Below are 24,044 nucleotides of genomic sequence, written 5' to 3' on the forward strand. Positions count from 1 at the left end.
AAACACCGGAAAGGGGGGTCTTCAGCGAACTACAGCTCTGGGTGGCGGTGAAACGAACAGAAACGGTCCCAGAAACGCGGTCCTGAATCTGAAGACTCCGGTACTGCAGAGACACGCTAATGATGCTAATCTGCGTTAAAGTGATCAAAGCTGGTTTATTGATGAGAAGATGCTTTACTCGCAGCTATATCCTGAAAATTGAGACGTTCTGTGTTTAAAAACTACAAACAACAACAAAGACGAGTTCACCTTTTGTTTTGTAGTTGTGGGCAAAGTTTGTAGAGTTCTTGTTTGAAACTTTGTTGTACAGCAATGCATGTTTCATTTTGTGTTTTGCCGGTTGTTGAGTGCTGGGTTTTCTGGTCAACTTCGTCATGATTTCTTAAAACTGAGGCTCTGTTCGAGGATCTTTGATACCTGTTGTATTGTGGATTTACTTTCAACTACAAATAATCTGTTTTTCAAATAGTAGTTTATCATAACTTCATTTTCATTCAAACTCAAGTCAATTTTCGCTTCAGAGGACATGTATTTTTAATCACGTCCCATTCTGATTTTGCATGATTAACACTTAGTGCGGATGCTTTTGTTACTCCTAGTATTTCAGTTTGTGTAGCATGTCTGTTACTCTTTTTATTATTTTCTGTTAATACTGGAATTATATAGGAAGGGATTTTCTGTTAATCATACAGTCTTGATTGTTGTTGTAATTGCTTGTCCGCTCTGGTGCAGGCGTAAAGTTTGTCTGTACTGAAGCTAGAGCATTCAGCAGACCGGTTTAGTTGTTCGTGAACTGCTTACATAAATTAAGTTAAAGCAAAATCCCTTGTCCAGTTAACAAAAACAACTGTTTAAAAACTCATACAAATGTATTTCAAGTCTTAACCATTTAGTTTTGTGGATGCTTTATGAGAATGACACATTTTATACTCTCTAAAGAGGATTCAGGGAGTCCTAGTTTGGTCTTTGTTCAGTTTTTTGTGTTGTGCAAGTGTCCCTCTCTTGTTGACGTATCAGTCTATCATCAGCCTCGTCCCAGCTGCTCCACTTTTCTTTCTTGACTTTGAAAGTGTCCGACACCCTCTTTAACCCAAGCAGATGTTTCCCGACTGTCCGCTGAGCTGGTGGTCTGTTCCCGGGTGTGATTCCTGCTCTGATAGGTTGGTCCTGGAAAGGAAATAATAAAATAAGCCCTGAAGCGTAAAGTCAGCCCACTTCCTGTTAACAGATAGTCCCCGTGGTGGTGGCAGAGGGAGAGTCCCGCTGCGTCAGCGCAGAGTCTGTGAATTTTGTGAGGGCGAGGCTGAGATTACAAACCAGGGCAGGGACAAGAGTTGAGGACCCTGTTAGAGGTTCAGGGACTCTGAGTGGAAATGGAGCTGAGATATTGAGCTGTGATAAGGATGAAGAAAGAGAGACTGAAAGATGATGAAACATGGAAAAGTTTAGGGAGAGTTTTGGAGGATTGGTGATTGGGATGCAGGATTTAATTATTACTAGAGCTGTCATTAAAGTCCTTCATGTTGCATTGAAAATATCCAGGATGGAAATTATGATTTTCACTAAAAAGGGGCAGACATTCAAGTAATTATCAAAAGAAACTGGATTTGGAAGAATTCAAAACAGCCATTTTTAGTGCATTAACTGCAAAAAACTGAAATATTATCAAGTGTTTTCGTCTTATTTAAAGTAAAAATTGTCTTGTTATACTTGACATGAGCTACAGTCAACCAATCAGTCCAGAAAAATGTCTTGTTTTAAGTTATTAAAAGACAAAAATGAGGTCTGAATTGCTTGAAACAAGTTTAAAAAAATCTGCCAATAGAACACGAAAATTTTGCGAGAAAATTTGCTTTCTAATTGTGTGAGATTCAGTCATGTAATCCTGCAATGTGTGAAGTCTTACTCCAGTCTACTGTCTCTGATATACACATGCACATATACACTCTCTGTAAAGTTTGCTTTGGTGTGTCAGTTTTTAGAGCTTCAGTGTCAGGGGTGGAAACACCCTTGTTTTGTGGTGAAGCATCAGATGAGTCACAGTTCAGCTTTAAGTAGATCCTGGTGGAGAGGTTTGCATTGAGACGGCTGTGAAACCTTATTTTCTCCTCATGATATAACGGAGTCCACACTGTGGGACACAGGACACTGAAGCAACCACTAGAGGGAGCAGTTTCTTGGATCCAGAGGTTGTTTCAGCTTTGGCTGCTGGCTGAAAACTGGCTCAAAAACTGAAATCTCAGCAAGTTTTTATGTCTTATTTTGAGTAGAAATAGACAATTAGACTTAATATGAGCCACATTCACCCGAAAAGTCCAGAAAAATGTCTTGTTTCAAAATTTTAAAAGACAAAAATGGTGCCTTAATTGCTCCCAAAGAGTATAACAGCAAAATTATTGCCTGTCAAGTTTCTCAAAAACAAACAAATGTCTTAATACAAGAAACTCAACAAGTACATTTGTCCAACCCACTTGGCAGATTTTTGACTCTTAACCAGCAATTCAAGCGTCAGATATCTTGAATCAGACATTTTTTCTTACTTTTCAGGTGAGTGTGGCTTAATTTAACATTGTAATTTTTACTAAAAATAAGACTTAAACTCTTCATTGGATTGCAGTTTTTGCTATGTGCGATTCTGGTTATAGTGTCCCATTGTCTTATTGCTCAGATTCCTTCAGGTATTTGATTGGTTTCTCCTTCATTGAAAGTAAGAACACAGATTTTGAATGATCAAGTCGCTGGATTCCCTCAGAAATCATCACAGGAAATTTTAAGAACCTGTGAAATATCAGGAGTGGAGTGTTGTTTTACATGCTTTGACCAATCAATACTCGTAGGGGGTCACACAGACTCTGCCTGACTTAATATCTTAAATTCAGGATAGTTTTCTTCCATGTTCTGTGTTTCAACGTTAAAAACATTCAGCCCAGAGCAGAGGGAACCCCCAGGATGTTTTACGCTTACAGAGCTGTGAATTTTGTTTATGAGCAGAAGGATCAGCAGGAATGTCTCCGACCCAAACGCTGTAAACCATGTGTGCACAGAGGGGAAAATCCAGAGTAAACAGCATCGCTCTAAAAAACAAACAGACCGGATCATGTGCGACGAGGCGAGCTCAAATCTCATCCTCTCTGTGTTTACAAACAAATCTCCTCTTTTCGTATTCCTCTTCAGTCAGAGTTCAAGCGTTCTGCTGAGCCCAGGTTCAGTTTATTTTCCAGTCAGTTATCTCATCACTAAACCAACAACCAGGATTATTTTCAGAAAGTCATATTAAGATCTTCTTATGCCCCATGATGCTTTGCAGTCTCGTGTTTCTGGATGTTATGGCTCATTCAGAGATATTTCCATCACTCCATCAAAAAATTTATTTTAGTAAATTTGCTCTCTCCATCTCGCTCTGTCAGCATTTTCCATTTTTAGATAATGAAAAAAAAAGTTTTATGGATTAAATTATATGAAACTAGTATAAAGAAGATGATAGTTTTGTCATGTTATTCTTTATTCTGTCAGTAAATCATTTGTAATCTAAAATGCAACATCTTTATTTTATCCTTATCATAAAACTTGAATATTAAGGCATAAGCGCCTTGCTCAACAGGAGACATGTTTCTGTTTTTCTATCAGTTTCTGAGCTGAAGCATAAAGACCAAACGTTCTCACGGTACCCAGGCTGAGCCGATGCTGAACAAACAAACTGGTGTGGTAAAAGAATATCATCTACGTGACCGCCATGTTTGCATTTCCTGTATAAGATCGCTGACAGGCTGTTCCACTGCATCACATCAAACGGCATTTATGTAAAGGCGTTAAAGGAGTTTATGATAGTCTAATGATAGTGATCTGATTACTCATAGATGGGATTATAGACTTTAGGAGAACATTCAGATTAGATCATTCAGAAAGATAATGTTTGAGCTCATGAAAGTAACATCTGAGCGCTTTATTTGATAACTATTCAGTACAAGTCAGTCTTAAAGTGTGCTCAAACCTCCTTGTTTCATCATTACACTTATTAAATCTAACCTCACCTGTTCCTCTGGTGTACCAGTTGGTAAGTGGTCCATTTTCTGTTAAGTGCTGCATAAATATTAGAAAACTCTAGGTATTAAGGCTGAGCTATTTTTGAAAATAATGTAATTGCAATTTTTTGGACCAATATAATATCACTGAAAACACGCAACAAACTGTTCTATAGTATGACCAACACAACAAAGGATACTATCAACAAATAAACAAGTCTTTCCTGTAGGCCAGATCTACGTGTTTTGGTGAAATGAGATGAACTGAATCATGAATTGATACAATTGACACATCTTGATTTAACTATTACAATCACAGCAGAATATTAACTGATTTAACTTGAAGCCTTGTAGACATGTGATAAAATTATCATTAATTACCCTATATAAACAGGTACAACAGGCCTAAACAATAACTTAGAAAATAAATATGAATCCTCTCTGCTATGAATATCACACCAAATAAAGTGCAGAAATGTGAATAAGACCAAATTTCTGGCTCAACCACTGAAATATGTCAACATGTGGAATGCACTTTTTTATTAAATAAAAAAGAAACACTGTTCGAACATAAAAATAAATATTAATCATCTAAAAATCTTACTGATCTCTCATCAGTAACAAAAAACAAACTAAAGTTATGCACTTTAAAATGCCTATTTTAATTCTTTTGAATTGCAGCCTTTGCGATTTGAAAATTGCACTCTGTTACATTGCAATGTCGGTTTAAATTTGATTAATTGTTCAGCTCAACTATAGATGGGTACCGAATAAGGTAATTTTTTTGGTACTGACTGAGTTCAGTCTGTGGTACCAAATACCGAGTCATGTAGAATCAAACGATACCATGTTTTGGTACCTAAACTCATCCTTGTGATTGAGGAAGTTGAAGAGTGGGAGACTTACCATGCAGGACATGAACACAGCATTGCAAGTTTGTTTATTAAGAAATAAAAATGTTGACTAAAAAAATTAAGATTTTTTTATAAAACAAATTAATATTTGTTACCACATAAACACACATAGAAGTACCAAAAATTGGCACTGATACTGATCGCCAGGTACCAGGCACCAGTACCGTATTGTGTGAAATGTGAAAGGTACCCAAAATGTTGAGAATATGCCATGTTTGGCTCCCAGGTCTGACTTTGGACCTGGTTTAGGGTTTTACTTGTGCAGTTTTGAATTCATGATGTTTAGAAACTGTGACGAGAGCACCATCTGGTGTCTGAAGAGTGTAAAGACTCCTTCATCTCCTGCTTTTACTTTGTTTTCAGTCCCTTTGAGCTCACGCTGAAGAGACCGTTTGAACTGTGACTGAAGGACCTGTTGGTCTTCTGTGGTATGAGTGAATGTTTCATTGGTATAGTGCTATCAGAGAAACGCGTTTGTAGTGAATTCACATGCAGCTCTTTAGATGAGTGGAGAATAAACAAACAGACTGCATATGAATTTTTTAGGGCCAATACCGATTACTAGTAGGCGAGGAGGCTGATAACCCATATTTAAAGCTGATATTAAGTTTCAGTCAAAGTGAAAATATTTGCGTACAAATTTGGAACAATACAAACTCTAACACTTCACTGCATTCAAATGCCTTCAAGCATATGTTTACTAAACAGCTCCCAGGCTCAGCAGCATATTTTATAAAGTTAGATAAAAACTTTAAGGAACAAATAGCTTAAGTTTTCTACTGAAAATAAAGTTTTCCAAAATTGGGACGGCCCATAATCGGTCTATTCCTAGTAAAAGTATTTATGTTCAAAGGCATAAAGTAGATCTATGATCGCAATTGAGTTAGACACTATAAATAAAATGAGATGTTAAGTTAAAGGGATGGGTATTGAATTAGGTACTTTTATAGGTAACAACCAAATTCCATCTGTAGTATCGGGCACCGATTCACTTAAAATCAAAAGGTACCATTTTTAGGTACCAAAATGCATCAATGTGACTGTGAGAGAGTGAAAGATTAGGTGATTTGCATGCTGTGCATGAACACAGCATTGTAAAGTTATATATTGAAGAATAATTTTGTTAAATTGAAAAGAAAAAAAAAGTATTATTAAACAAATTGATATTTTTTTAACCACATAAACACAAAAAAGTACCGAAAATTGGTACCATTAAATACCGATACCGATTCCCTGGTACCAAGCTTCGGTACCAAATTGTTTCAAATGTGAAAGGTACCGATCCCTAGTTCTTGTATAGGTACTGACCGAATTCCACCCGTAGTACTGGGAAATGATTCACATAAAATCAAAAGGTACCATGTTTAGGTACCTAAACACATCCTTGTGACTGTGAGAGAGTAAAAGAGTAGGCAATTTTCCATGCTGGACTTGAACACAGCATTGCAAGTTTATATATTGAAGAATAAATTTGTTAAGTTAAGAAACTTTGAGAATTTTTAATTAAATAAATTTCCATTTATTACCACATAAGAACACACTAAAGTACCGATACCGATTTCCAGGTTCCGAGCATCCGTACCATATTGTTTCAAATGTGAAAGGAACCCATCCCGTTATGATTTTAAGGAAGCTCTTTGCTTTTATTTGTGAGAAAATATCTGTTGATAAAAATATCCAATGGCAAGAAAATTTATTAAAAACAAAGTAAATGCTCTGTTTTTCTTCATTAAAGGTTAAATAGACTTAATATCCCTCGCGTTTACAAAGAGAAAGTTAAAGAGTCAAAGACACACACACCTACTGTACAGTTTCAACAGCACATCACGACCACGAAGGAAGCAAACATCCTTCAGCTGCTTAAATCATACATTTTATTCAGCCTTGGCTCTCAGACATTAGAAGATATGAGTGTATTATGCTAGTTTTAGTTGGTTGGCTTTGTAGAGGCTCTTTAGGCCTTTGAAGTTGTTGAGATTTAAAACAGACTCTGATCCACTGAAGCAGATCTTCAGAACAGATACAGCATGCTTCATGGATATCAGATAATGCATCTGATGTGCTTTCAAGCTGTGGTGGTGACTCCAGAGACAGTCGGACGATTACTGACCATACTGGATCCCTCTGAGTGTAGAAAGACTGGGCAGATTTTCTTATTCTCCTCGCAGGATTGCTGCTGTAGCCTCTCAGCTGTTGTTGATTTTCTGTTAATGTTGGTGAAAATCATCCAGAAGTTTTTTAGAGGCTGCTGTGAAAATGATTCAGCAGACTCCACCCTGAGAAGATGTTTCTGTCAGATTTAGAGATGGAAAAGTCATTTGATACACAAATACATTCTTTACTTTCCAATGTCAGTGTAAATCGACAAGTTTTAATTTCTTTGTGACTTTTTATTGAGTCAAGAGGAACATCTTAAATCACCTTTGTCACAGAAAGTTTACAGAAGCAGCAGAAAATGATTTACCCACTGCTTCAACTTGAGTGGCTTCAAGTAAAAATCGACCGTGATGTTCAGTAAAATGTTGCTCTAACTGCTTCAGGATTGGTGTGTAAAGTAGAGAAACACCTTCCTCAGGCGTGTGTGTGAGTGTGTGTGCATTTTAAAGACGGCGTGCAGACGGAAAAGTGGATTTATGTGAGATCTCGTAAAGCTGCAGCAGTGGCGTTGACGCGCAGACCCCCCACACTCACACTTTCATACAAGCTGGAGCATGAGTTTATCCCCCTATTCTGAGTGTTTTATCAGGATTTAGTGTGTTTTTGTTTTTAGAAAGACAAAAGTAAGAAAGTCTCTTAAATCCATTAAAGCAGCAACACATTACGGTTTGATTTGAATACAATCAGGAAGGATTTTGAAAGTATGAATCACATCTTTAAAGAAGGCAAACTTCCCAAAGTACGACTCCAACCCTTCTATTTCTGACTCATTAATAATCATCAGCTCCTCACTTCATATCTGAAAACAGTCATCCCAGATGAAGCTTTTATAAATGACACACAGTTTGTGTCGTGTCTTGTTAGAGTTGGTTGTAAATCTCAGCTCAGGCATGTTGTAGGGAGTGACGTCAGCCACCACAAACTAAAGAGAAACACCAAATCTCTTCGTCCAATCTCACTGAGTGGTCCGGCTCCCCCTCAGCATCGACTTTTCTCTATTGATCCGTGGATGAAACTGAGGGAGAGGACAATTATGCAGAAGTGGGACCAGAAGGGGACAAAGTGGGCTGTGGGTGGAAGGAGCCTCTTTTTGTTCAGGGCTGGTGATTGGTCGAAACATGGACGAGATGTGAGCGTGTACACGTAACTGCTTTTCTGTCTCAGAGTGAAAGAAAGTTTGAGGGATGAATGCTCAATAATGTGGTTTTAAAATGAGCTGATGTTGCAAGTTAGAAGTTGAGGCTAAAGCAGAAAACCTTACATTGATTCTCCACAGCAGGGGTGTCAAAACTTTTACCAGAGAGGACACATCTGATTAGATTTTGTGAAAATGACCAAGCCCCGTTTCCAGGTTTGGTCCGGCTTGGCTCTGTTGAGCCTGGTCTTGTTTGTGTTTTCACAGCCAACCGTGCCCCCTTGTGGTAGGCGGCGTTTAAGCTGGATGATAGTTGCATCAGTTACAAAATAGGGTGACGCTGTAGCAGCTCGACACACTGTGTACCCCGCTAATAAATCTAACGAAGAAATAAGACGCTACAGAGAACAAAGTTCAGCAATGGGAGAAAACAAAGTTTTATGTTTAATGCACATTCAAAATGAATTAATAAATAAATTAAAATAAAAACAGGGTAATTAATTCACTACTCTAAAAAACTTCATTTGTCTGACAAATTTAATCATTGAGCAAAAATATTTTAAAAATGAAAGTTTTTGAAGATCAGTTGTTTCCAAATTTTAGAAAGATATATTTTTTCTAATTTTTAGAATTTTTCCAATTTTGATTTTTTTTTTCAAATATTTTTGAAATTTTCAATTTTTTTAATGTTGCAAATTTTTTAAATGTGAAAATTATTTGAATTCTTCTGCAAATTTTTCGAAATTTCAAGATTTAAATTTTTTTGGAATTTTTAGCATATTTTGTGATTTTTTTCCCCAAATTTTTGCGAAGTTATTAAAAAATTAAAAAAATGTAGACATCACATGTACAGTTACATGATAGCGTCACGCTGTAGCAGCACGACACTAATAAATCCAACAAAGAAATAAAACACGACAGTAAACAAAGTTCAGCGATGGGAGACATCTAGAAATTCTCCTTTTTTAATTTCAATTTGGCTCTTTGTTAAAAAGTTCAATCAAGTTTTGTTTCAGAAAAACAAAACTTTCTCCTGTGCTGCCAGGAGAAATACAGCCACTGTAACACAAGAAGTGGGGATTCTTTCCACCAATCAACGGTCTGCAGTGTTGTAGCTCCACCCTCCAGGATCAAGTTGGTTTAGGCCGTGTCGATACGTAGCGGCATATATTTTTAAATAGAGGTAGACCGATATAACGGCCGGCTGATATATCAGGCCGATATTTGGACATTTGTCTATATCGGCCATCGGCCGTATTTTCTTTTAAAAAGCCGATTTTTGGTCCGTTGTATAATATGACGCAATTTTTGATCAGGCACAAAAAAGATGAGCACCTCAAACTTGTGGAACCACTTGGATACATTACATACTTTTGTTCAAATTATATTAATAAGTTTAAATTTCTTTTTTGACATCTTAAGAAGAGTGTGAATGTTTACTACTGCTTGTTACATTGTGTGTTTACGCAGACAAAATATTTCATTGTTTTGAAAGCTGAATAAATGTTCAGAGGGACACGACTTGTTGTAATAGATTTCTTTTAGTTGCTCAGAAATTGCTGTGTTTCACAAAAATGTGATAAATTTATATTTATTTAACAATCGGCCTGAATATCAAATTGGAAAAATCGGCTATGCATATCGGCATCGGCTGCCCAAATTTGGAAAGCATCGGCATCGGCCCCGAAAAAACCCATATCGGTCGACCTCTATTTTTAAACGGTTACTTCTTATGTGTCATAAAACGGCGCTACCTCCGCTGCAGAGCCACAGCTGGCTACGAGGCGCTCGCCGCTTAGTGTATCATTCCGCGCGCGGCGTGCCAGATATAAACAAACGCAGGTAGTCTGCCAGGACGAAGAGACACGATGAGAACTAGAGCCTTATTTAGCTGTATTTTGTGTGAAAGTAACGCGCTGAAAATTCTCTAAATAAAGCGTGAATGCAGACCCATATCACATTTTTTCGGTGGGAGTCTGTTTATTTGTGTTTTTGGTCAAGTAAAATATGGCCCCATCTGAGTGCAGAGGAAACCTGCAGAGGAGCAGGGAGGGGGTGTTTGGTGTGAGCGCTCTGGGCTTCTGCTGCACAGAAACACTGCTGTAGGGGTAATTTCTGCCCTAAACCTTGTGATAGGACCCAACTTGTTCCATCCCGGAGTATCACTTTAATGTAGTGGCACTTTGTGACTTTGACAAAGAAAGAAAATTTACACATAATTTAGAAAATGATTGGTTTCATTGTGAGCCATTACTCTGCTGCTTTTGATACTAGAAAGTTGGCAAATGGAGGATCAACATACCAAAGCGAGTATAACAGTCATAGGCTAATATTTAAGAAGACACTTTAATTATGGTCTTGTTTGCTCATTCCTGAATGGCAAACACCAAAATAAATGTATGAGAATGTGGAGGGAAGATGCACATTTTTACACCCTAAATGCTGTTCTTCACTCAAACCATCAGGGGGCAGCAGAGGTCCAACATCTGGGCTGGACACAGCTGATTCTACATCCTGAATATCCATTTCTCTGCTGCAGCCTTGACCCAGAGAAGGAGCAGAAGACTGTGTGTACAGTACAGAAACCTGCAGGGAGAACAGGTGTGAGGCGGGCACACCTGCTGAGACAGGGACGACCTTGCTCCCTGAGATAACTCATTCCACCAGATTTATGCTGTTTTTATTCGCATCAAGGGAGCGTAGAATATACGAAGCAAATGTTTTCCCTTTTTTAATCAGACCTAACTCTTACCTGTTAGCATCACATTTTTCTGCTCTGATGTTTTTCTCATTTGGTGCCGAGGGTCAGATCTGAGCAGCGTTTTACAGTCCTAGAGGTCTGGGATCTGACACTCCAGCTGGCTCGTATCTCTCTGCTTCTTCTTCTTCTCTCTTGAGCCAGTACCAAACATTTTCAGTCACGTCATCCAGAATTCCAGACCATCTTTCCAAGTTGAAAATCAGTGGAAAATCTGCTCTTCCTAACTGAATCCATGAGAGTAAAATGTGCGTGGAACTCTGGACAACATTTGCTGCTGGCTGGAGCGCAGCTTCTGCTCCCAGATTATGTCATAGTGGGAAAAACTGAGTTATTACAGTAACTTTGCTTCCTCTAAACTCAGTGTGGCGTTCAGGGTGACTTGTGGTAAACTCGAAAAGCTGCTGTAAGTGTTCAGGGTCAGTGTCTAAAGTCAAACAGGAGTTTGCATAACCAAATCTCTGAAAACCATCACCCAAACATCTGCTGGTGTAGCTCAGGCTAATAAAAACTGAAGAATGCTGCCGGGTTGAGCTTTATGGGGCTACTTCACTTTTTCCATATGCAGCTGCAGAAGCCGTGTGGACACTCTGGCTGTGTGGGACCCGTCGACACGCTCAGTCCCCACTCCAAATGTGAAAATGCATGCGTCCATCTAAACACACTTCATACAATCAGGCTGTGCGTGCAGGCCCTTTGTCCCTGTGAGCGCTGCGTGCTCTCCCTGCTGCAGAATCCGTCTGCAGCTCCACGTTCATCTGCCTCGGATTTGCCACGTATTTCAAGAGCAGGAGCCTGGCTCACCGGTGCGTTTCTCATGGCGATGTGAAATAGTGTGAGATAGCTGCTCTCTGTGCCTGTGTATGTGTGTATGTGTGTGTGTGTGTGTGCACAGGCAGCACAATGTCACCTTGACTACAAGCTACAGGAGGCACTGAGGGCGCACCGCATCTGTACGGCACTGGACAGAGCAGCAGAGAGGCAGTAGGTTGTATTTGCGTGTCTGTTTGAGTGAGTGTGAGGATATGCCAAATGTGTGAGTGTGTGCGCGCGTGTGTGTGTGTGTATGTGTGTGTGAGAGAGAGAGGGAAAGACTGAGGCGGGTATAGCTCTCTCAGACAGCTCACAGTGCTGGAGGATCCCTCTTCAGATCCAGGCGGAGCGACGCAGAGATGTCAGGAGCAGCACACACAGGTGGGTCTCACGCACAGACACACACACACACAGACACACACACAGATGAGAGGACAGGTGAGGCAGGCCGGGTGCTCAGGCTCCATGCTTCCTCTGCTATCAGTGTCAGAGCTGCGTTACGCTCATGCTACACTCCAAACATGCCACTTTGGGGATTTTTGGTGCAGGTAGAGTCTGAGCGGGCCTGTATGCCAGCCTGAGAGTCAGGTGGCGTTCAGGTGAAACAATTTTTTTTCAAATTTAAGATTGCAGATTCAGAATTTTTAAATCCACCAGAAGTTTTTAAGAAACATGCTCTGGATTTTTCCAAATTTCTGCCACTTTTTTTCAAACCCAGGCTCCTGAAACTCTCACAACTTAAATCCACTTTTGCAAAATATCTGATATTTCACTCAAATCAAGCACAGAGTGGGTGAGCTCTCCTGCAGACCTCCTGGGCCTCCTGACAGACAGCTAGAGACCTCCAAACAGCCGCAGCGGGACCTTCAGGGCTCCCGTACGGCCATAATTGCATTTGCCGCGACTGTAGTGGAGAGAAAACCCGCCGCCGCATCTCTTCCTCTGCGTCACGTGACCCGGCCGGGCGAATATATCTGCGTCCTCTCCGTACGGCCAGAGAAACGGCTCCTCGGCCAATCGCGTCTCAGTGGAGGCGTCTCTCTCCTGCCCAGTTTATCGCTTTCTCCCACATGATGCTTTCATGGAACGTGGGAAAAACGAGTTGCGTGGCTCAATTAGCACGTGTGAGGGACTAAAGTGTGACTTTTCGTGTTGGGATTTGTGAAATTTAACTTAATGGTCGTTATTTTAACTTTTTGTTAACATTTTTAGCACAACTTCTCAGAAATATGGGATCATAGGATGGTTTCACACCACATGTGTGATGTTTAGAGACTTTTTTATGTGTTTTTGTTCCAAAACTTTAAATAAATTGTGCAAAAAGGAAGATAGATTGTAAAAAATGAGGATGCCAACACTCATGAGTCAGTTTTCATTCATTTTTTAGTCAAAAAAAGCTGGAAAATGTAAGCACAGCTTTGTAACCGTGGGGAATCCGAGTTAACGGAGTGTCCCTGAAGGCGTCTCGTGGCCCTGTGACGTCAGCCGCTCCCCTGCGCTCCCTCTAGCAGCCAGTCAGAGAAGGGATGCTCTGAACGCAAGACTGCAGCATCTTCACCGAGAGAACGAGCAGGAAAAAACGTCTCTTTCTCCTCCAGCTCCGGACCCTCCTCACCCACCGTCACCCACCGTCACCCCTGGGTGTCTTCACCATCGGAGCCAGGACAGAAAACAAGAAGAAAATCTATTACTCTACAAAAACCATCGGATTTTTTTTTCTATAATTATTAATGCTTCATCGACCTTTCCTTTCTCCCTTCGGTTGATTTCGCCTCTTTGTCCTTCGGCGCTGTGTTTAGTTTCTTTATTTATTGTTCCGTTGTTGGCTGTTGCGGAGGAGCGCCACCATCCTGCACTGCCTGACATGAGTACGCTCTTTTCCCCGGTTGCAGCGGAATGACACACATATCGTAGCCTGCATATCAGAAGCTTGATGGAAGATTGACGCTCCATTTGCACCTTTTTAGTAGCCTAGATCATCTCCATCTGCAGAGGTTTCGGATTCTTCCTCCTCTGAGCCGATCATCCTGCGCCTCTTTCTTTCTCTCCCTGCGCAGCATCTCTGTACGCACAGCGCACCACGGAGACACACGCAGCTAACGTCCTCCGTCCGTAAGAAACGAGCGTATTTTCAGATTCCTAAATCACTTTCGCCTTCTCCAAAGACTCATCTGCACGGCTACGCTGCGTAAAAACACGGGAAAAGGGGGGATTTAAACGCAAACGCAGCCCAAGCATCCAAGAGCAAGCTCGAAAATGATGGCCGGCGGAGCAGTACAGCAAAACGGGATTTTCTCAAATCCTCACCACCACAATCAGCAGCCACACATGGAGTCCGATCCCCCGGACTCGCGTAAAAGACCCCTGGAGACTCCCACGGAGGCCAGCAGCACCAAACGCACAAACACGGGAGGTAAGTGCAGCGATGGGGATGCGGGGAGCTGTTCGGGTTTCGGTGAATGTGGCTTCGTCCTGAGGCAGGCAGAGAAAGGAGAGCAGGTTGATCTGAGTCCTAGCGGACACAGAGACACGCTAGAGCCACAGATTTATAGATTTCACTCTGAGGCGTGCAGAAATGTAGAATCTGAGGGAACAATTTCTTTAATTCGCTTTCTATTGAGCGACAGTCATTTTCCATCAGCGGTGAAGTAACCCCGGGCCGCCGCGTCTGATGGAAAGGAAACAATGAGGAGGACTAAGGGGGGATTCGGAGGGAAGCCGCCGGCTCCTTTCGCGCACATCCTGCCTGTTTTAGCCTCCTTACATCAGCGGAATATGGGTGTTTTTATTGCGTCTTAAGATTTACGCGCAGCCTCAGCGGCCATGCTGGAGCCAAAATCAGAATGTAAACAAGTGAAAGCCAGATCGGGCTGGTGCGTGATCGCAGGCTCTCATCCCGTCGACGGATGACCTTGTGATAATCTCACACATCAGCCACCATCGCCGCTTTGTGTACAATTACACAAGCGGATAAACAAGCGGACTCGTATTAACAGCAGGCCTGTGGCGAGCAGACAGGAGAGGGGGGACGGGAGCAGCTCGGATTGTGTCTCTGTGTTACTGCAGCGTGTCGCTGCCTGGGTATTTCTGTCATGCTTTGCTGTTTTAATAACCTGCAGCTAGCAGGGAGAGACTTTTTTTCTTTTTAAAACCAACAAATTGTCCAATCATGTTTCTTCATTATTCTCTGGTTGGATGAAATATGGATCTGTCACCATGGCAATCACCATATTTGGTTTTTGTTTACATGCTGTCATGCGCCAAGCATTCCCATCACCCGGCATTACAACCATCAGCAGTCTCTCCTGGCCATGCACCCCATCATGGACACCTGGACACACACACACACTACACCTTTAAATGGCTTATAAACACACAGCAGGGTGCCGTCTGCACTAAAGAGATGCTTTACATTAAATCCCATGCAGACTCAGTTTAGAAACGAAAAGCAAACTGTTAAATCTGGCTTTCAGTGTGAGCTTTTGGACATAAAGTTAACTAAAAAACACACCATGGATGTGGTTTTGTGCAGCTGTTATGTCACGCTGGATGTATTTGATTATTTTCATGGTTAAAAAAAAAATATATCAAAATGTTTTCTCCTTGAGGCCAGTGTTGAGACTCCTTTGGGACGTTTAAGCCTCCACTGAGACGCAGGATAATTAAATGTGTTTTTATGCCTGGTGCAGAATAAGCAAAATCTGAAAATGCATCAACAAAAATGAGATTTCACTGAATGTTTGATCAGCAGCGTGTGATATTTACCCTGCAGAGGCGTCAATATTCTGCCTCGAGGACATAAAATGTGCCCTGACTCTTTAAGTACACGATGACAGGTGGCACAATTCGGAGAATGAGAGTCCCTCGTACGGTCGTTTTTAACAGTTTGTCCAGCTCTCCCTGGCACACATGACGCCTGACACACTGAGGAGGTGAGAGTCAGTCAGTGAGCGTTGTTTAACTGCAGGTCGATGCAGCACTCGGAGCTCCAAAGTCTCCCCCTCACTGCATGCAAAAACCCCACCTACCCCCTTCACACACACACACACACACACTCAGGGGACCCTCCCCCTGCCTGGCTGACAGTCACAGCTCGTCCATTTAGACAAATGAAAAGGTTGAGATGATGATGATGAAGAGCACAAGCGGCTTTCAGGGAGGACGGCCGCCGTGCTGCAGGTCGACTGCACTCCCTCAGCCGGCAGCATCAGGCTGCTGAGCACATATGTAGCTTAAAATGTAGACGACTCTCACAAACACACACACACACACACACCTGCCACCACAGATCCTGCACAGAAAAACAAAAATCAGCGTGCTTTTCTTAACATCCACTTGAGTCAAACTATTTTTAAGGTGTTTTTTGTTTTTTGATGAAATTGAAATCTGAAACTTATCACCTGCTGTAAGCCTTTATTGTTCTTTATCTGCTAACAATAAGGTGAACAAAAACCTTCACTCTGAGGCTGATTTGCTGTAAACAGAAGCTGTATTTGAACTTGTACTGTAGATTGTAGCAGATTATAGAAGTTAAAGTTGCTGTAAGAGATCATAACAATGGTTGTTTCTCTGTATGATTAGCTTACGCCACACACTCCCCACCCCTGTGCTTCCTCTCTCTGTAGTGGCCTTCCTGCAGCCCCTTTTTGAAACTGAAGGCATTGTATTCCCTCACCAAGAAACTGAGACTCATGGTAAGACAGACTTTGATTTTGATCTTCTTCCTGTTTCTTTAATCTTTACTGTAACCTTCTTTAATGCAGGACTGGTTCAGCAGTGAGAAAACATGCGTGTTTTGTTTCTGGAACCTGAATATTAGGGGAGGAGGTCTGACTGCTGCAGGGCCTGACATTTAAATAGGATTTAAACTAACATGTAACACCCTCATGTTTACTCACAACCAGGATAATGCATGCTGGTATTTTAAACTGTATGTTTTCAGTTCCATGACATCCATTCTCATGCTTTTTTATACAAAATCAGTGTTTCTTTTTGTCATGATATCAAACATTACTGCACAGGCCAGTCCTGCTGACCTTTGACCTCATGCTAGCCATGTCATCAAAGCATTACAGTGTGATTTATGACTGCTGATCTTTTGTATGGTGGCTACAGTGTGCAGCTGCTGGAGCTTTAACAGTTTTCTTCCCCCACAGGTCGTGTTATTCTGGATTATTCTGCTGGGTTTGAAATATTTTGAGTTGCTGTGAAAAGAAAGCAAACTTTTCTGGTTGTTTTGGTTGTTTTGGTTGTGGGTGAGCTGGGTTAGCATTGTTAGCGTGCAGGTTTTTGCTCCTGTCCAGCTGTCAGTCAGAGGTTTTGATGCGACAGAGGGACTCATAAATCACAGCCTCACAAAAAGCTGAGGGTCTTAAAGAAGGACTGATCAATGGGTGTCCTCTTCTTCTTCTCCTGGACCCCCCTCTCTGCAGCCCTCTAATCCCCCTCACCCCAAACCTCCTCCTCATGGCTGCCCCTCACACTGACCCAGCAGGGTTCTCCTCCCGCATTAAAGGAATTCAGATTTCTCTTTAATCATGCACATATATGATCAGAGAGGTTTAATGAGGCCGTGTTAATATTTGATTAAGTATCAGGGGTTTAAACTTAGATCATTTTCAAAGGCAGGCTTCATCCTGATTGGATAAATGACCCAAACTCTTCAAATGGTTTCATTATTTAAGGATTTCCTGCTGTCAGCCAATCAGGACGCAGTGTTTTTTACAAAGTGGACTTCTTGAGTTTTGACTGAGACAAGATGAAACTTTAAAAAGATGATAGTACTCTGATTTCAAGCGTAATAATTGACAGGTTTTCAGACAAAGTTAGTGTGTCTTTCTTTCTTTCTTTCTTTGAGCAAATATTTAGACAGAACAAAATTAGGGATACATGGTATTATCAGCAGGTTATTGGTATCAGTATTGGCCGATATTGGCTTAAAAATAAATATCCGTCAACACTCCAAATTTCCCTAATATACATTTTTTTTATTTTGTTTGCACAGTTCAGATATTTAGCTCCTGTTTTAAGTGAAACTTGAATTTAAGCATCAGTCTGTAAGTTACATGTTTCTGATCACTTTAGGCGCATTTACCTTTTTCCAAAGTAAACCATTTTATTCAATTTGGGTTTAACTGCTGTACAGTTGCCCTTCTTATATTTTTCCTGTGAACAGAGGTTATATTAACTGACTTTTAATTACAAAATTGGCTAAATTTCCCCTGGTTGTGGGTATCGTTTTGATTCTCCTAGGAACAGCATCATCCAGCTTTCATGTAGGGTTTATCTTTTGCAATAATCATAAATAAATATGCAGTTTCAAGTATATATTTTTCTGTTTTGCATGAGAAATTTGTATTATATAACAAATGTGACAAGACTATGCACCATAATACAATATGCTACTTCCTATACAGAAGAGAGTCGATGATCTTTGCAATTATGTGCGCAGAAAAAATATTGGTATCGGCTAAATGAGTTGTTAAATATCAGCATATCTGATATCTGCAAAAAAATCCAATGTCTTGCATCCCTGGACAAAATTAAACAGACAAAAAAACACCAACAACAACCAAGAAACCAATTAAAATTGTCATTTGCATGTTTTAAAAGGAGTGAGAAGAAATCGAAACTGAACTATCCCCACCTCTTCACCTTACATGAGTAATTGATAAATTAATTTAACTTAAACACTTCCAAATAATAAAAACAACAAAAAAACTAATCACTATAGAGGCAAAATGCACCAAATACTAATAACAGAACAGGATAAATGGTAATAAAGAGAATGCTCAACATTGTTTTACCTCATCATTCAGACATTTAGAATAGAAATGGCAAAGTACAAAAATTACAAAATTTATTAATTAAAATAGTTAATAAAAAAAATAATAAAAATAAATAATAATCAAATAAATTAAATAATTTAAAATAAATAATTTAAAACAAATAAATAGTTGATCAATTATTTAATTTAAAGTTACAAAATTTCCAGAGTTGAACTCCATGAACAGATACACAAAAACTTTTTCTTGTAATTAAAACAAACGAGTTCAGAGCTCATCTTATACAGGTTTAAATCAGTCAAATCTTTACTTTTGAGTGTTTTCAAACAACAAAAAGGTTAAATTCAGGTTATATTTGGTCAAAATCAGACTTGATCCAGTGAACCTTAAGGCTTCAGGATTTTGTATTTGTCAGATTCGTTGCCTCCTCTGTGGCCCTACGTGACTCAGATCCAGTCCATTGGAAAATAAACGCAGCTCTCAGGGAAAAAACAGCTCGTATAAGCTATTAAGAAGCCTTATGTAAGCACAAACAAAATAAATTGGATGTTTTTTTTTCTTTCGATTTTTATGTAGGTGGTCAGAAAATGAACATGCGATGCGAGGTCGCCCACAGGTGTTCCAGTCAGGGAAAAGTTTGCTGACCTGGACGCTGAGACCTTCTCAGTCCTTTTCATTAGTTTCTCTGTTTAATGTTTTCTTCTTTTATTCTCTCTGCTCCTCTTTCTTCTCTTGTCTGTGAGATGTGAAACATTAATTTGGTAAATGGACGGACTGGCAGCGAGCGTGGGGAGGAAGGCGGAGGAGGGCGCTTGAATGCCCTTGCGGAGTGACATCAGAGGAGTGTGCCAGGAGATTTTAGTGTCCATTTGTTGTGTGTCCTTTAGATTTCTGTCTGACTTTAGCGGCGAAAAGCAAAGATGAGGTCCAATTAGCAAAATGAACGAGCACACGCTTACGCACACACGCTCACACACACTCACATGTGCGTGCTGTGTATCGAGCCCTGCCTGTACGAGAGGCTTTGATGCTATTGATCGGAGTGTTTTCTCCTCCTCGTGGAGCTGAGCGGAGCACCTTTTTTTGGGTCGTCCACACAAAGGAGGGCTGTCTTCATCGCATTGATCAGCTGTCCGAGGAAGAGGCCCTAAATTTGGCTTTGAACGCACAAAAACGTAGACGCCGTGCGAGCAGCCGGAGCGAGAACGCACGGATGTTTTTGATGACATGTTTCTGTGTAAACTGATGGAGAGCCTTCGCCTCCCTCTCGGCCTTCATCAGAACACGGCGTTCTCTGCGACACGCCTGTTTTGTTTAATGGCGAGCTCAACCGTTCATCGTCTGCTCCTTCTCCCCTCTTCCTCTCCTCCTCATTCATTCTAATCATGCTCTACTTCAGACCATCACGACTGCACCCTCCTCCTCCTCCTCCTTCACCCTCGTCCTCCCATCATCCCGTCCTCCACCCACTCCATCAATCGCCGGCTGCCATCGACGACGTTCTCTAAACAACCGTTTCCGAGGCTGTCGATCGATTCGCAGCCGTCGTTGGTTGGCAGGACTCCTCCAGCCGGAGCTGCGACTCTCCTTCTCCTCCTCCACCCTCTCCTCTACCTCCTTTTTTTTTTCGAGCCACTGCGTCAAAGTAAAAAAAAGCAGCCATTGTACAGGGTGGGGTGAAGGGGATGAGAGGTGGGAATATTCCCACAAAGGGAGGCGTGTGATTGGCGGAGCGAGACGCCGCTTACAGCGAGCCGGCCTCTGATAGGTGAAGGGAGCAAGGCGGCGATGAATATGGATAAGGGAGCGATGAAAGGGCCGATGCAGCGAGGACGACGGGAAGGGCCCCCGCCTCTGAAATAGCCTTGGTCCATGAACAATACACACCGCTTTTCTCACACACACACACACACAGAAACTCACACACACTGAGGGGAGAGAAAGGAGGCGGCTGCTTCAGTTATCTTTGTTAGTGTTGCCTCCATGTCTGCTTCGATTTCTACGCAGACGCCCTGATGATGAGGAGCGATTCAGTACGAAGGCTTGTGATTGGTCGTCCTTAGACCGCTTTTCAAACTGGATTTCTGAAGCAGGATGTCATTTCTGCAGAGTTTGCAGTCCAGTTTGTATTCTTCCTCATTTTGCTGAGCATCTTAAAACCATAAACTCTTTTTTAAAATTACTTTAAATCTAAAAACGAGCGTCATCTCGAATCAAAACCTCCTCCATTTTAAAAAACACTTCTCTCAGAACATGATTTCTGGCATGAAACCACAAAACACAGCTCCGATGGATGCTGCTGGTGTTATGAGTCATCCTGCTACCTTTAAAAGAAGAGCTCTGTTCTGTGATTGGCTCAGACTGAAACCAAAATAGAAGTATTAGGTTATGTAGCATCAAAGCGTGAACTCCTGAGCAGGTTGTTCGGATCCACCGGGGACGCTTTTTGTCATGTGACCCGAAATGTAAAAGACCTAACGTTGAAAAGTAAACTGACCAATCAGGGTAAAGATATCTCCTCTTCTGTGAGCTGGTTAGGAGCGACGGCGGCCATCTTTCAGACCGAAGACAGCTGGTCCGAGCCTCACTGCTGGAGAGCTTTACGTGTAAATGTGTGTCCATGCATGTGTGTGTGTGTGTGTGTGTGAATGCTACCTCACAACAAAAGAACAGAGGACTGGAGGGGGGTGTGTTAGACAAAGCCTGCCCCCCCTCTTCACTCTCTCTGCTTAGGGGAGATGAATATTTCCCCCCAGAGGTCAGACACCCCCTCCTCCTCCTCCTCCTCTTCCTCCTCTTCCTCCTCCCCCCTCTGCGGCTTCCTCCTCACTGCTGATCCTCAGATTTTCCTCCTTAATGTCAGACTCACATCTGATGTTCAAAGCTGATCCGGACTCCTGTCTGGACCGCTTGGGCTTATTTGACCCATTTTCAGTTTGTTAAAGCAGAGAAGAAGAAAAAAATCCTGACACTATTATTCGAGGATGTTAGAAATATAAAAATACCACCTTAAAAAAAATAATAAAAACAATCAAATTATGCAACTTGACTTATAAAATTCCAGCGTGGGAACAATATTTGGCAAACAGGCTTTCTCTTTGTTTCATTTTCTGGCGTGAACCCATCCAAAGACAGGAACTCATCACTTCCTCTCTCAAATTAAAAGCTTCTTAAAATAATGAGACCATTTAATAATAAAACATAACTTAAAAAAAGTTTAATTCTAAAAACAAAATCTTAAAATCACAGAACCAGGGGAAGTAAAAAATAACCTCATACTCTGACCATCAAACTCCAGCTGCGACTTTAGTTTTGAAGCTCCAGCTCCAGCGAGGTGAGCTTAGGTACGACTCTCCGAGCGCAGCGTGTGAGGAAACAGTAACAGAACATGAGAAAGGATTTGTGATCCGCCGCCCCCCGCCTCGCCCCTGCAGGCCTGTGGACACCAGATCCCGGGATTTGAGCCTCCAATCCCCCAGCATGGAGAGCCTATTCTGGGCCTGGCGGGTCCGCAGGGGCCTTAGCAACAGATTGGACTGTTTACTCATCCAGTTCTGTCGTGTTGGAGGAGCATCTATAATTTATTGTGAATGGCCTCGACATGTACAAACCCCCTGATACCAAATCCCCCTTTGTTGACCCGGAGAGCCTTAAAGATGATGAACACACACACACACACACACACACTGAACACACAGATGTGCCTACAGCTTGATAGACTGACCTTGTCCTTGATAGCAAACTTTCTGGAAGTGGCCTTATACACTCTTTGTGCTTGGCACACACACTTAGGAAGCAGAAACAGAAAATATTTACTAAAATCAAAATCTTTGGAGTGTTTTGTTTTCATTTTTATGGAAAAAGGCAGGAAACATGGAGAGACATCTCAGTGTTTGTGTTGTCAGAGCGCTGTGGTTTGATAAGACGAGTGAGACGTTGGTAAATCAGGGAGAAGTTACTGCGCTTTATTAACTTGACCTTTTGTAAATTAAACCTTTATAAAAAGACAAGAAACAATGTACATGAGCATGTGAATACACAGACAGCATGTGCTGCTCATAACAGCTGGTTTTCATTCTCTGCAGGCTCAGACCTACAGAAGTCGTTCACTATGATCCACTTCTTGTGCACAAACTTGGCGGTCTTTGGAGGCCTACGTTAGATCCTCTGGGCTCACCCTAATATAAACTTTTCTGCTGCGGTAATAGATGCTCTGAGGTCCAACAAAGCATTAGAGCCCTGCTAGAGATTTTAAAAAGTCAGTGATTTTATTTTCCCACAGCAGAAAAAGAAGTCATATGAGTCGAGTTTATGTAGATTATAAAGTATATAACGAAAGAGAAAGAAAAACATGCAAACATCGGAGTGAAATACTAATAGATGGGTCGCAAAATACCTTTAAAACTCAAACTATTTATAAATTTATAATCCATTCAGTTTTATAAAACTATAAAAAGAATTGGTGGTAAGATTTTGTGTAAAACTTTTAATCTACACTTCTTTTTTTAAGAAGCCTCTGACTAGAGTTTGGTTTTTGCTAAACGTGTCTGAGAGGTTCACACGGCTCTAAACGGACAAATTCATTTTCATTCATTCAATCAAACCTTTATTTATTCTCGAAGAAAAAATGAGCTCACCCTCATTTTTAATTTTGAGATCACAGACGTTGTATGAACAACTAATAAAAACAACACAAGTAAAACACATACAAATGCAAAAACAGATCATTTAGAACAGTTGCCGTGAGAGGAACAATGATCAGTAAACTGCAAGAGAACACTGGAAAAAAATGAAATCTTATCAAGTGTTTTTGTCTTATTTTAAGTGAAAAAGATCTTTCCTACTTTAATATAAGCCACATTCACCTGACCAGTCCAGAAAAATGTCTGGTTTCAAGTTATTTAAAGACAAAAACGAGGTCTGAATTACTTGTAACAGGTAAAAAAAAATCTGCCCAACAAGATTTGCTTGAAACTAGAATAATGTCTTAATACAAGTAACTTTTCTCTTGTTTCATTGGCAGATTGACTTTAAAAAACTTGAAATGAGACATTGTTCTGGACTAGTCAAGTGAATGTGGCACATATTAAGTCTAAAATGACATTTTCTACTGAAAATAAGACAAAAACACTTGATAAGATTTCAGTTTTTGCAGTGAAGGGAAGGCTCTTAGTTTTAGAGTTTGTTGGAGTGTATTCCAAATAAATGAATGACGTCAGTTCAGCATCATGTGATCCTTTCCATTGCGCACATTCAGGAAAATTTTTAACTCCTGTGCAGAGATGCACCGATGAAAAGGAGCGCTTAGTGTCCAATATAAAAAAAAATCCTGACATTTATGGGATTCATCACCCAGAGTGGGGTGGGGGGGTGCTACTCTGTCCCTACACTACTTTTTTTTTAACTTTTCTCCCGTGATCTTGGAGCCGCTGACCACAAAAAAAAGTCACTAGATTTGTC

General features: G+C 41.0%; 1 protein-coding gene across 2 annotated transcripts in view; it reads left to right on the forward strand.

Moving 5' to 3' along the window:
* The first annotated feature begins 13,321 nt into the window (after positions 1 to 13,321).
* nova2 (NOVA alternative splicing regulator 2) overlaps positions 13,322 to 24,044 on the forward strand; it is a 119,508-nt gene continuing 108,785 nt past the window's right edge. Inside the window, exons 1-2 of one of the 2 annotated variants that reach the window (XM_074679921.1) lie at positions 13,322 to 14,212; positions 16,425 to 16,493. In XM_074679921.1, coding sequence (XP_074536022.1) covers positions 14,056 to 14,212; positions 16,425 to 16,493 — 226 coding nt within the window. In that variant the 5' untranslated portion in view covers positions 13,322 to 14,055. The remainder of the gene's footprint in view (positions 14,213 to 16,424; positions 16,494 to 24,044) is intronic. The other variant, XM_074679922.1, reaches the window with a different exon arrangement.

This window comes from Halichoeres trimaculatus, unplaced genomic scaffold, assembly GCF_033239565.1.
Source record: "Halichoeres trimaculatus isolate MK-OKI-2021-1 unplaced genomic scaffold, fHalTri1.1 fHalTri1_scaffold_9, whole genome shotgun sequence".
Classification (NCBI taxonomy): domain Eukaryota; kingdom Metazoa; phylum Chordata; class Actinopteri; order Labriformes; family Labridae; genus Halichoeres; species Halichoeres trimaculatus.